The sequence below is a fragment of the Oreochromis aureus genome, linkage group 11 (genome assembly GCF_013358895.1).
Source record: "Oreochromis aureus strain Israel breed Guangdong linkage group 11, ZZ_aureus, whole genome shotgun sequence".
Taxonomy (NCBI): Eukaryota; Metazoa; Chordata; class Actinopteri; order Cichliformes; family Cichlidae; genus Oreochromis; species Oreochromis aureus.
In genome coordinates, this window is record NC_052952.1 from 37,292,236 (window position 1) to 37,306,414 (window position 14,179).

The following is a 14,179-nucleotide window of genomic DNA, read 5'->3' on the forward strand; positions in this document are numbered from 1 at the left end:
TATGAAGTAAGATCCACAACGTCAAAGAAATCTAGCCACTCTTCCACTGCAAGCGTAATGTTAGCCGCCGCTACTGCCCGTGCTAAAGCTGAAGCTGCCCAAAAAAGAGCTGAGTTTGCAAAGAAGGAAGTTGAATTTAAAATAGAAAGAGCCAAATTAGATGCAAAGCTTGATGTTCTAGCAAAAGAAAGTGAAGCTGAGGCCGCAGCCGCTGAAGCAGCTGTCTTGGAGTCTGCTGTTGCAAATTTTGACATGAGTGATAAGCACCTGAGCTTACCAAAGGAGACACAGAGTTCTCATGAGCGAACTACAGACTATGTCAATATGCATCAGGCACGCAGTGATTCAGTCAAATCAAAGGACGTCAAAATAGAAAAAGGCGAGTATGCAAATCGACCTAAGCCACCGGACATGTCACCGGATGAACTGCCCTCAGCACCAAAGGACTATGGCTCCCTCAGACCCCCTGATCAAAGACATTACTCACCTGAAAGGCAAGGACAACAGTTACACTCTGTTAACTATCAGCAGCACCTCAGCCATGTCTCACCAGGGTTTACCCCGCCCTCTGCTGGACGTTTTCAGTACTACCCTCCAGATCCAAATTCCTCTAGGGACTCTAATGAGCTTGCCAAATATTTAATGAGAGTTTAGTTGTTAACCTCTGAACTCACCAAGTTTGATGACAAGCCGGAGAACTATCTATCTTGGAAGTCATCTTTCATCAACGCCATTGACACTCTAGAGCTTAGGGCGTCTGAACAAATCGACCTCCTTGTGAAATCACTTGGCCCAGAATCTACCAAGCATGCACATCGCATTAAAGCTGTAAACATAACAAACCCAGCTGTGGCATTAGAGCTAATCTGGGAGAGGCTAGAAGAAATCTATGGGTCGCCAGAAGCCATTGAAAGTGCTCTTTTCACCAAACTTGATCAATTTCCTAAAATAGGGCCCAGAGACAATCAAAAACTAAGAGAGCTGAGTGATCTGTTGCAGGAAATAAATGCAGCAAAACAAGAAGGGTATTTGCATGCACTCTCCTATCTTGATACAGCGCGAGGTGTCGCTCCCATTGTGGATAAGCTGCTGTATAGGATACAAGACAAGTGGATGATGGAAGGCTCACACTACAAGCAGCGGCACAAGGTGACCTTCCCTCCATTCACGTTCTTCTTACAGTTCATACAGACACAAGCAAAGGCACGCAACGATCCAAGCTTCAATCTGCTGTCAACCTGCAACTCTGGAGTTAAAAGGGACAAGCTTGGAGATGGTTACAGCAACAACCGTAGGTCAGTTTCAGCGCATAAAACCAACGTTACGGCCATATCTGAGGAAGGACCGGACAAATGTTGTCCTGTGCACAACAAACCTCACGCCTTACAACAGTGCAGAAGTTTCAGAGAAAAGCCAATTCAGGAACGAAGGCAATATTAAAGCAACACAACATCTGTTTCAAGTGCTGCGCTTCTAACAAACATGTAGCTCGCGACTGTCAAGCAGAAATCAAATGCTCTGAATGTAACAGTGATAAGCACCCAACAGCTCTGCATTCAGATGTTCCTCGCTTTCCCAAAGCTCTTCAGCCCCCAGCAAGTCACGGCGGGGAGAAACAAGAACTACAAGAGACTGCAGTTGTTTCAAGTTGCACTGAGGTATGTGGGGAAGGATTTTCTGGGAAATCTTGCTCAAAAATATGCCTGGTTAACGTTTATCCTGCCAACGATCCTAGTAAACGCCAGAGAATCTATGTCATGCTAGATGACCAGAGTAACGTTCACTAGCACGCTCTGAGTTTTTGACATGTTCGAGGTTAATGGTAAGACAGAGCCATACACCCTCCAGACATGCAGTGGCATAGGTCTCACTTCTGGCAGAAGAGCCTCTGGGTATATGATAGAGGCAATCGATAGCTCCCTCGCTATTCAGCTGCCCATGTTAATCGAGTGCAACATGATTCCCAACAAAAGAGAAGAAATTCCCACTCCCTCCCCATGACACGCACACAGTCACCTCAAAGGCATAACACACAAAATACCACCCTTGGACAGTGGTGCAGACATTTTGCTGTTGCTTGGAAGAGACATTTTGAGAGTTCATAAAGTGTGCAGTCAGATCAATGGTCCGCACAATGCACCATACGCACAGAGACTGGACTTAGGCTGGGTGATAATAGGAGATGTGTGCTTAGGCAATACTCATAAGCCTTCCCAAGTCTCTACTTTTAAGACTCACGTTCTATCGGATGGAAGACCAACTCATTTTTCCCCGTGCGAAAGCCACTTTACTGTCAAGCCAGACACCAGTCTCTTAAATCGACACTTAGTACTTGGTGGTTCAAACATAAAGGACAGAACACAAAACAGAACTATAGGAAACAATGTTTTCTGCCAGACCAAGGATGACAATAAGCTTGCACCCTCCATGGAAGATCTGCAGTTCCTGAATATCATGGACAATGAGTGTTTCCAGGATGAGTCACAAAGCTGGGTGGCTCCATTGCCGTTCCGCCAGCCCAGAGCATTGCTGCCTAACAATCGCCGCTACGGACTCAGTCGCCGCAAGTCACTTGAACGAACTCTAGACAAAAACCCAGAAATGAAAGTTCACCTGATAGACTTTATGCAGAAAATGTTGGACAATGGGCACGCTGGAGCTCGCACCCCATTACAAGGGAACAAAGAGTGTTGGTACCTGCCCTATTTCGAGTGTACCATCCTCAAAAGCCGTCCACAAATCCGAGTGGTATTTGACTCCAGCAGCGCAGTTTGAAGGTATGTCGCTCAACACAGTGCTGTTATCAGGACCCAATCTGAACAACAGTCTATTAGGCGTGCTAGTGAGATTCAGGAAACATCCAGTTGCAGTAACCGCAGATATCCAGCAGATGTTCTATTGCTTCCTGGTGCGCGAGGACTGCAGAGATGTACTGAGGTTTGTCTGGCACAAAGACAATGATCCACAGAAAGAGCTCGCGGATTACAGGATGTGCGTGCATGTATTTGGAAACAGCCCCTCGCCTGCTGTAGCCACATATGGTTTGAGGAGGGCTGCGCAAAGGGAGAAGCCAAATACGGGTCAGATGTTCGCCATTTCATTGAGCGTGATTTTTATGTTGATGATGCTTTAAAGTCTGTTCCCACCGAACATGATGCTATCGACCTCCTGAAACGGACACAAGACATGCTAGCAGACTCAAACCTTCGCCTCTTAAAAATAGCATCAAATAAGGTTGAAGTGATGGACGCATTCTCACCTCAAGACCGAGCCAAGGATCTCCAAAATCTGGACCTGTTCAAGGATGAACTCCCAGATCAGCGCAGTCTTGGAGTAAAGTGGAATATAATGGAGGACTATTTCACTTTTCACATTCCCCACGCTGAAAAGCCATACACACGAAGAGGAGTCCTTTCAACTGTGAACAGTGTGTTTGACCCGCTCGGGTTTTTGGCCCCAGTCACCGTTCGAGGACGTCTGCTTCTAAGAGAGTTGTCGCTACAGACAACAGAGTGGGACTCACCTCTCCCAGAGGATCTGAAAAGCAGATGGATAGAATGGCAACAGTCCCTCCAATGCCTCAGCAAAGTCAACGTTCACGCACTTACACTAAAATGTCACTGTCACAGGCTAAATGTGTAGAACTTTGTGTCTTTTCAGATGCGTCCATGAAGGCAATATGTGCAGTTTCATACCTCAAGGTCACCACTGGGGATGGCAAGACAGAGGTTGGGTTTGCCCTAGGTAAGGCACGACTCGCTCCACAGCCAGAACTCACTGTACCTAGGCTCGAACTCTGCGCCGCAGTAATGGCGATTGAAATGGCAGAGGTCATATGTGAAGAGATTGATCACCCTATAGACAAAACTAGTTTCTATACAGACAGCAGGTGGTTCTTGGTTATATTCATAACCAATCCAGACGTTTTATGTCTATGTAAACAATCGTGTGTGTCAGACAGAGAGTCAACTACTCCAGAGCAATGGCATTTCGTTACGACCGACCAGAATCCTGCTGACCACGGCTCACGATCAGTTCCAGCTGCTGAGTTAGAACACACGACATGGTTCACAGGTCCAGCGTTTCTCCAGTGCCCTTCATACATCCATCTAGAGCAGACTGATTACAAATTGCTGGACCCAGACAACGACGCAGAGGTGCGCCCAGAGGTAAAGACACTTTGCACTAACATAACAAAGGAAGTTTTGGGCTCAGGACGTTGGGAGCGTTTCTCCACATGGTGCTCACTTCGGAAAACCATGTCAAACTTGATTCACATCGCACAATGCTTTTCACAATCAAACGTTGAGCCAAACTGTAAAGGATGGCACATCTGTAAAACGGCCATCACCCCAGAACTGTTAGATCAAGCAGAGACAATGATCATTAAAAATGTGCAGTTCGAAACATATGCAGACGAGATAAAGCGGATCTCTGAAAAACAGAACCTCCCTAAAAACAGCCCACTGGTAAAACTAAACCCTGTGATTGGAAGTGACAATCTGCTGAGAATTGGTGGTCACATTAATCGTGCGGGGCTGGGAGTAAAAGACACCAACCCTGTAATCTTGCCAGGCAGTCACTACATCACTACCCTCCTTGTGCGCCACCACCATGAGAAAGTAAGCCATCAAGGCAGGCATTTTACAGAGGGCGCTGTCCGAGAAAGTGGCTTGTGGATTGTAGGAGGGAAAGGATGCATTAGCAGAGTCATAAGTAAATGTGTGACATGCAAGAAGCTGAGAGGGAAGTTTGAGGAGCAATTAATGAGTGATTTGCCCGTAGATCGCCTCCAAGTTGAGCCCCCCTTTTCTTACGTGGGCATGGACATGTTTGGCCCATGGGAAGTAACTACAAAGGCGAACAAGAGGGGACAAGCAAACAGAAAGCGGTGGGCAATATTATTCACGTGCCTGTGTACAAGGGCTGTCCACATTGAAGTAGTGGAGGAGATGAGCTCTTCAAGTTTCATTAACGCACTGAGGTGTTTCTTCGCCCTCCGAGGACCCGCAAAACAACTGCGCTCGGACTGTGGCACTAATTTCATTGGTGCTCACAAAGAGATGGCCACAAATGCACCAGAGAAAGACAAAGTGCAACACTTTCTGCAGGACCAGAAGTGTTCCTGGGTTTTCAATCCTCCCCATTCTTCCCACATGGGGGGAGTATGGGAACAGATGATTGGTTTAGCACGGCGAATACTTGATAACATGCTGCTGCAAACTGGTCATGTTCAACTCACTCATGAGATTTTGACCACATTTCTTGCAGAAGTCACAGCTATATTAAATGCACGACCGTTGTTGCCAGTATCATCAGACCCAGAACATCCTCGCATTCTCTCACCGGCGATGCTGCTGACACAAAAGACTGGAGTTGTACCCACCATCTGTGATGATGTAGGACCCAAAGAAATGCTCAGAAGCCATTGGAAGCGGGTTCAGTTCCTTGCAGACACTTTCTGGAGCAGATGGCGCAAGGAGTATCTGCACAGCCTCCAAATTCGTCAAAAGTGGCACCACAAGAACATTGACATTAAACAGGGAGATGTCGTTCTCCTCAAGGACAAACAAACAAGAAGAAATGAGTGGCCAATGGGCGTAATCGTAAAGACAGTTGCGAGTGAAGATGGAATCATCAGAAAGGCCGAAGTTAGAGTTGCTTCCAAGGGAAATGTTAAGACTTATTATAGACCCATTTCTGAAATGATTTTTCTGTTATCTAGTGATGTTTAGATATTTGTTGTGGTATCCTTAAGATACCAGGCGGGGAGTGTTCTGATTATTGTCAAATTTGTACATGTTTTGTTTGGTTAGTGCACTGGCCCTTTAAGAGAAAGGCATGGTCTGTGTGCGGACAGGGGAAGTGTAAAAGACTCAGACAATCGACTGATTAATGTGATCTATGCTGTGAAAGGCTGATAAAAAGGCATTCCCTGTGAGTATGCATTATTGTTTGGCACTTTATGTTGATTAATAGCAGTTACTTAGATGCTGTATTACGTGTGCTAATTTATGGTTGTAGACAGTTGTTTGGTGTTAGCATTAGCACTTGGTCACGCAGCTCCTCAAGTAATTATTTTAATTTGACACTCATATTCACTGTATTTGTTGTTACAGTTTCACACCTGCCATATAAAGCAAAGTCTAAACCCACTCTGGCGTCAGTGACTTTTGTGTGGAGGTGTTTAACTCCTGGATAGTAGAAAGTGGTTCTACAAGGCCAGTACAGAAAACAAGCATTTGTTCCTCATAAATTTACCAATTTTGTGATGCATCAATCACAGCTACGCACAAAACAGCAACAACAGCCCAAAGTTTATGTCAACTTCTGTGAAACCAGAAAATCTCATTTATTGAACCTGACGTATAAAGTACAAACAAACAGCTCCACCCGTCCTCATCCGGCAAACCTGACGTCTCCCGAAGCCAGCCGGCGAAACCTGGCAACGCTTCCACCTTCAGTGTCGAGCGACAGTTCCTCCTAAACCTACTGTTTTAATCCCACATGTAATAATTTATGAAGGTAAAAGTTTATAGAAAATAAACAAAGATGAGTTGAAAGATAAATTGAAGAGTAAGATCTTAGACTGTTTTTTCCACATGCTTTGACACATATCTGAAAAACTGTGTGTCACAAACACACCTCTGTACAATCTACACTTAACAGGCTGACGCTGGGAAATGTTATTGATCTATGATGTTATGGATCCATCCCTAAAGCTGCAGCGTTCCGTGTCAGCACACTCAGATCAGAGATTCCTCGTTTGGGTTGTTTTTTATCTCTCAGGTTTAAACAGCTGCACAAACAGACAAACAAGAATGAAACAGTGGGAGAAACAGGAAACTGAGCTGTGACCACAGAGTGGAGCTCTGCTGTTGCTGAAACCCAATGGCATGTTGGAAGGCGGAGGAACGCAGCCCCTCCCCCCCCTCTCCCCCACCTGTGTGCAGGTGAGGCGGGTGTATAAAGGAGTCTTTCTCTGGATGGAAACAGACTCCGGCAGCTGCTCACACTGAGATCTTTGTCACAAACTTTCGGATTTCCTGCAGAAAGATGGAGAAACTGCTCGTGCTCTGCCTCGCTCTCAGCCTCACCGCCTCAGGTTGGAAAACTACACCTAAACTACACCTTTGCAGTTTTTACATCTTCTGTTTTACTCTTTTCCAAATGTTCTGTCTCAGACTCGAAACAAAATAGAAATCGAGCATCAGAGGAACACAAACATGTTAAACAATGGAAACAAAAGCTGTCATAGATATAAAAGAGAAAGAATAGTCCTTTAGTTTAGTGACGGTCTGGAGCTGAGCGGACTCGGTCTGAGTGTTTCCATCATTTATTAACCTGCTGATTGATAAACTGTCCAGAAATAGTTTAATTCAGTCTTCAAACTTCTTTTGTGTGTGAGCATCGGCCTCGAACCCTGAGATTCACCTTACTGTGACGTCTGTGTCATGTTTCAGTGCAGCACAGTTTGCCTTTCTACAGTCTGTTGTCTTCATCATTTACTTCATTATTATTATTTTAAGCTCAAAAAACAGCAAATCTCAGCATGTGAGAGAACCATCAGATATTTGTGCGGCTTCACGTGTGGTGGTGAAGCCTCATTGGGGGGGAAAGATGTTACAGACTCAATCTCTGTTTTATTTGGTGTTTAACAGCTGTTAGTGTGAAAGAAGTGATCTGATGGTTATAACTGTTAATAACTGGGTCGGTTTGGATGTTGATGCTTCAAAGATCCACTGTGTTCAGCTTTTTAAATGTTCAATACTCACGTTCTGAATAGACAGACAGACTCATCAGTGTTTACTGAGCTCTGCAGTGTGAAATTCATCAGCTTGTTTCACACCCATTTAAAAACTGTTCTTGTTCCATTTGTGGCCTCTGAAACAAACTTGACAGACAACAACACATCTGCTCCCAGTACCGCCAACAGCGCATCTGCTTCCAGTACCGCCAACAGCGCATCTGCTCCCAGTACCGCCAACAGCGCATCTGCTTCCAGTACCGCCAACAGTGCATCTGCTCCCAGTACTGCCAACAGCGCATCTGCTCCCAGTACCGCCAACAGCGCATCTGCTTCCAGTACCGCCAACAGCGCATCTGCTCCCAGTACCGCCAACAGCGCATCTGCTTCCAGTACCGCCAACAGCGTATCTGCTCCCAGTACCGCCAACAGCGCATCTGCTTCCAGTACCGCCAACACCACCGCAGTGGGGACGAACTTGACGACCGCCTCTCCGGATGTCACCGGAACGCTCACGACCCCGCAGAACAGCTCATCTGCAAACACAACAACAAACAACGCAACCTCTACAACCCCTCCGCCCGGTAACGGCACCAACACCAATTCCTCCGCGACATCCTCCCCTACCACAGCAAGCAACGGAACGGCCACAAACCAGTCGATCACAACTCCGAGCACGGCCACGAGTACGACCCAGAGCACGGCGGCGTCTGCGGCCAGCAGTAGTGCGGGGGTTCCTGGGTGGGGCATAGCTCTGCTGGTCCTGGCGGCTGTGGTTTTGCTGCTGCTGCTCCTGCTGCTGATCGGACTGGTGAGTGCACACAGTTCACCTTCACCCCAGGAAGTCAAATCACATCTTTATAGACACCCCACAATCCATCACAGCAAACATGGAGACCAACACACGGCATCCGTTCTGCTCCGCGGTGCGTTCAGGGACTGCGCCACACTTGGTAACTGCCAGGGTTTCAAATACCAGCATTTTATCAAAGCTGCATCTCACAGACACGCCCAAAGCATCCTTTGGCATCACGTTCTGGCCTCATTAGGTCGAGGCATGGTCACATTTTAAATTCACTCAAGTTTATTTTCTTAAACTGCGAATCAAGTGTTTCCTTTACACAGGTGCACTTTGGCCCTTTGGTTTTTAAAGGGTACCCCACAGTCACAGCACTGCTGCCTCACAGTGGGTCCTCTAAGAGACTCAGCCTGTACAAAATTCAGTATTGTTAAAAGAATATTTTTTACATTCTAACGGGAATCAATCAGCAGTTTGTTTGGTAAAGTTTGGTAAAGCCTCTTTTGTACAGACAGAATCTGGACGTTTCCTGCATCCATGACACCTGACTTATTATTTCCATCCTTTAAGGTCATTTTGATCTACTGTCACATTTAGCATCATAAATGCCATTATAGTTCATTGTTAGGTGGTTACCAGGCAGCATGCCAGCATCAAATGTCATATATCATAACATTAAAGTTAAATTAGATGTAAATGTTATGAAATTAAAATAATAAAATGTTTCTCTGTTTTCTATCTAAAGAATTGCTAAATAAATGTAATGTTATCCTGTTGGTCGGTGGTTGCTGGGCAACATGATGACATTGCTGTAATTAGAGCACAAATTGAACAATCTGTGCAGTGTATCAGATCCTCGGGCCTGAGACCAAACCAGTTATTACCTTACAAAGCGTTTCGCAGGTCTTTAGGCTTCTCCGCTTTCTTTCCGTCTAGTTTTAAATATCCTCTTTGTCTTCAAAGTTACTGCAGTCAGTTCCTTTTTTTAACCACAAAGAAATCAACACAAGTTTGCTGAGCTTTCCATCCCAGTAATCAAAGTGCGACGTCTGAAACATGCTGGTGAAGGACGTCTCAGCACGTCCTTCCTCCAGAGTGCTGTGGTCGTTATTTGAGTCCTGCATGTTCTTTACGACTTGCTGTTTATTCAATCATCGGTCACCCTGTAGATTTTTATCAGCACCAATTTTACATTTTAACTACTCCTAAACTTTTTTTGCTCACTGAGAAATCTGAGGCAGCAGAAAAAAGAAAGAAAGAAAAGCAAAAGGCAAATTCCCCCGAGGTTTGAGCGATTATAAGAAACACCACACTTCTGACTCATGGACGAGGACTACAGGACTTTTATTCTTCGCTGCGAGAGCAACCATCGTGAGCGAAACACGACACCAGCATTTAGCATTTGCCCCGGAGCTGGACCAAAGTCAGAGCGTTTTGTGGCTCCATTTGGAGATAAACTACTGACTCAGGGTTCACTGAATTCACACAAAATCTGAGACTGATTCTGTGCATTTATGTGGCAACAATAATAATAAAGACTGATTGGCTCGAGCGCCCTCGGCAGACAGTCTAAGTTTCTGCCTGATGGCCATGTGTATTTGCACACAGCAAACATAACTCGTGTTTAATAAGCTTCCTCCTTTCATCATCACTGTGGATTTTAAACATTCAGACTGAGTCAGGCTAACTGTTTTGTCTCTCCAGCTGGTGTGGTGCTGCTGCTACAGGGGGCGCTCCCAAGGCTTCAGTCCCTACGACCACCTGAACAGCAGAGACGACATCCCTCTCTACACCACTCACGGGCGCTTTGAAGCCACCAATGGGAGATCATACGTAAGTTCAAACTTACAGATATTTGAAACGTTCACGTAAAATTACTCAAGTCCTCACAAAGAGGGCCTCAGTAACCACTTGGAAGTCCTCAGAGGGCACCCGCCAGTCTGCCCCTGGTGCTCGTGAGGACACCTCACACTGCCAGTGTCCATATTGGATATTTGTCACTGGTTTTTCATAGGCCAGCTCAGAAGTTAGCATCATCCTGGTTCCCTCAGCAAAAAGCTCATGGAGAAAATAATCTGCATACAAGTTCAGTGGGATTATCCTCATGAATGAACACACATTTCATAATTGTTAAAGTAAACCATTAACAAACTGCATCAACATTAGGTGACAATATCTAAAAGTCTCTAACGTGTTAACTACAGACCTAATTTAACACGCGATGACTGACCTGAGACAGCGGACACAGATGTTGTGACATCATCGATTGGCTTTGAACTCTGACCATCCGTCAGCGTGACCACATGTGGACGAGAAGGTGGAGCGCTGCGTTATCAGCTCATGCTACGCTAGCTATGTTAGCCTGTAAAAATGCAGAATCTCATCATATCTCAGTCTCATCATATCTCAGTCTCATCATAGTGGCATGACACATTTTGTATCAGGCTCTAAACATGACTGCTGGCACCTCTAGTGGACGTTAGAGAAACTGCAGCTTTTGACCCTTGCTTGTGAGGACCCTTCTAAAAGCTATTGTCTTTCAGGAGGTGAACAACCCAAATGTTCTCGAAGGGAAGATTACAACAATGTCCTGACAAACATAGAGGTGTGTATTTGAAGCTGAAGGCGCAGACACACAGCAGAGAGCGCGCCGGCTGCGTCCTTGTGTGCGCTAACGTGACGCCTGGGAAAACGTCTCATTCGAGCCCGTTCTCTGCTCATTCCCTGCAGGAGACGAGATTTACATTAGTCTCGTCTCACTCTGATCTTCTCTTAGACTCTGCTGGTAAATAAAAACTCCAGCCTCAGCACCGCTCATGTTATCTGGAATAAAATAATGGAATAAAAGTTTACAGTGAGTCCTGCACTGAAATGTCCCAGAAGGTCCCGTGGACGCAGAGTGACAGCTCGTGGACTGGGATAGTCACAGTTAACTGAAGTTTAAACAGGAAATGTAAAGAAATCCAGGTCGAACCTTCCCGTAATTTAATAAAGTGACTATGACTGAAAGGAATTGGACAAACAAGGGTTGAGTGGATATTGACTTTACTAAATATTTTTAAAAACCCAGGCACTAAAATACGTTAGCTCTTGTTATCAGCACGCGCTGGGTAAAGTAACGCCGCCTTTTCATACGTCTGTAAATCATTACTGCCGGTCACAGTTTACATTCACCACCTTTTCCCCTTTGTGACACTAACAGTTATTTTATCTGCAAACGCCGATAACAGGCGTAGGATTTATGACACTTACTGCCACTTTCCAAAATCAATAATTAAGATAATATTGACTGCATCCGCCCACAGTTGTTGTGTTATTGGTGAATAAATGAGGAACGAGTGCTGCTTGAATAATCTCGATACTCATCCGGTCGTCGATCTTTTTCAGGAGCAGACCGAGCGGCCGATGAGGAGCTAAACACAGACGCCCGCTCATCGACCAACTCAACACGTTTACTTTGTATCTCTCAGTCTTTTTTACGAACATCTGTCATAATTACTGTTTTAATGTCATGGACATTAATTTATTGTCTGAAGGGAAAATCAGAAACACGGAGTTACACTGATCGGTGGATTTAGGGTGTCATTTATATTTTACTTTTGTTATCATATGTTTATCATGTCATCATAATTACAACACAAACTTTACATGTTTGTCTCTGATTTTCATTCCTTCTGTCTGTTTGACCAGTATTACTTTGTTTTCTCTGAAAAATCAAAATCATTTCACATTATTTTGAATTCCTACGTTGATGTTGTGACTATCGTTAGGTTAGATTACTTTAGATTATCTTTTGTCAGTTTTTGCGACAGGATGTACACTTGCCATTGCATTAGGTACACCAGTTAGGCTCATCCAAATATCTAATCAGCCAATCACATGGCTCCAACTCAGTGTGTTCACACATCTGGACATGCTCAAGCCAGGCTGAAGTGATTTAAGTGGCCTTGGTCGAGTTCTTGGTCTGAGCATTTCAAAAAGGGGAGATGTGCTGGGACTTTCTCACAGCAGCATCTCTAAGTTCACAGAGAACGGTCCCAAAACGAGAAAACACCCAGTGAGCAGCTGGGAGACACCGCCAGAGGTCCAAGGAGAATGGACTGCTTTGAGCTGATAAAGGCAACGGTCACTCCAGCGTCGTTACACGTCGAAGCCCGAAGCCGATGGGCTTCAGCAGCAGGCGACCACACCGGGTGCCACTTCTGTCAGCTAAGAACAGCAAACTGAAGCTACAGCTCACAAACACTCACCAACTCAAAACCCATTGAGGGTTTTTAAAAAAACAAAAAAAACAAACGCTAATGCATCTTTTCCCCATGTTTTTATTTCCTGGTAATAACTTCTGCTGTTATTTGTGCTTCTGTTGCGTGTGTTGGTTTGGCAGCGGCTCCCATGTCCCACTTTTTTGTTTGTTATGTTTGCAGCGGGACAATCGTGGCCTGAAAGCAAATCCTCATTGTTTGAGGTTTGATTCATCTTTTCAAACGAAAGTCTAAGTTTATTCTTTCCAACAAAGCAGCTCGGTCACAAAGACAGAAAGAGAAGGCGGGCGTGGAGCGGGCGGAGGAATGTATGAACTTGGGAGCGTTTAGCAGGAGTGATAAAGCAGATATCAACATAAAGAGACTGGGATGGGCTCTGAACTGAGTCAGCATCACAGCAACTGTTACCAGCGAAGAGAAACACGCTCACTCGTTTTAGGTTTCCATTTCTCTGGGCTTTTTTAAATCTTTTATATTTTATCTGAATAAACAAATCTGCAAAAGTTTCTTTTATAGTTGTTTTCCATCATGTCTATTTATCTTGTTACAAGTTTGTCTTTGTTTAACTTTAACACATCGTTTCCACAGCATCAATATTGTATATTCATCTAAATGTAGAAGGTAGAAGATACCACGTTAAAGATGAAGCCTTCAATTCAGTTCAATCTTATTTACACAGCGCCAAATCACAACAGTCACCTCAAGGTGTTTTCTATTGTAAGGTAGACCCTACAGTAATACATACAGAGAAAAACCCAACAATCATATGACCCCCTATGAGCAAGCACTTTGGCGACAGTGGGAAGGAAAAACTCCCTTTTAACAGGAAGAAACCTCCGGCAGAACCAGGCTCAGGGAGGGGCGGGGCCATCTGCTGTGATTGGTTGGGGTAAGAGAAGGAAGACAGGATAAAGACATGCTGTGGAAGAGAGACAGAGGTTAATAACAGATATGATTCGATGCAGAGAGGTCTATTAACACATAGTGAGTGAAGAAGAAACACCCAGTGCATCATGGGAATCCCCCGGCAGCCTACACCTGTTGCGGCATAACTAAGGGAGGATTCAGGGTCACCTGGTCCAGCCCTAACTATATGCTTTAGCAAAAAGGAAAGTTTGAAGCCTAATCTTGAAAGTAGAGATAGTGTCTGTCAGGGTTTTAATAGTTTTGCAATTTTCATTAGTTTTTATTTTTATTTCGTTTTGACTTCAGATTTTAAATTTTATATTAGTTTTAATTAGTTTTTACCAATTGTTTGCTAGTTTAGTTTTTATTTTTTTTGAAAATCCTTAGTTTCAGTTTAGTTTTGATTAGACAACTCACATTCCCACCTATGGGTTCTTTAAATAAATAAATAAAGGCAGATGAACA

General features: G+C 44.6%; 1 protein-coding gene across 2 annotated transcripts; it reads left to right on the forward strand.

Moving 5' to 3' along the window:
- The first annotated feature begins 6,839 nt into the window (after positions 1-6,839).
- LOC120442777 (putative protein TPRXL) lies at positions 6,840-13,299 on the forward strand. 2 transcript variants are annotated; one of them, XM_039620021.1, is made up of 4 exons: positions 6,840-7,105; positions 7,903-8,558; positions 10,251-10,379; positions 11,934-13,299. In XM_039620021.1, exons 1-4 carry the CDS (start codon positions 7,057-7,059, stop codon positions 11,961-11,963), a joined length of 864 nt encoding a protein of 287 aa, XP_039475955.1. In that variant the 5' UTR covers positions 6,840-7,056; the 3' UTR covers positions 11,964-13,299. The 2 variants fall into 2 exon arrangements, with proteins under 2 accessions (XP_039475955.1, XP_039475954.1); XM_039620020.1 differs by lacking the exon at positions 11,934-13,299 and adding an exon at positions 11,090-11,151.
- The last annotated feature ends 880 nt before the right edge of the window (positions 13,300-14,179 follow it).

What these genes read in the sequence shown, in the direction of transcription:
- LOC120442777 (XM_039620020.1), top strand. Translation starts at nt 7,057, where the DNA reads ATGGAGAAACTGCTCGTGCTCTGCCTCGCTCTCAGCCTCACCGCCTCA. An exon ending in TCCTGCTGCTGATCGGACTG is followed by an intron (nt 8,559 to 10,250) that starts GTGAGTGCACAC and finishes TTGTCTCTCCAG; the next exon opens with CTGGTGTGGTGCTGCTGCTA. An exon ending in CCACCAATGGGAGATCATAC is followed by an intron (nt 10,380 to 11,089) that starts GTAAGTTCAAAC and finishes ATTGTCTTTCAG; the next exon opens with GAGGTGAACAACCCAAATGT.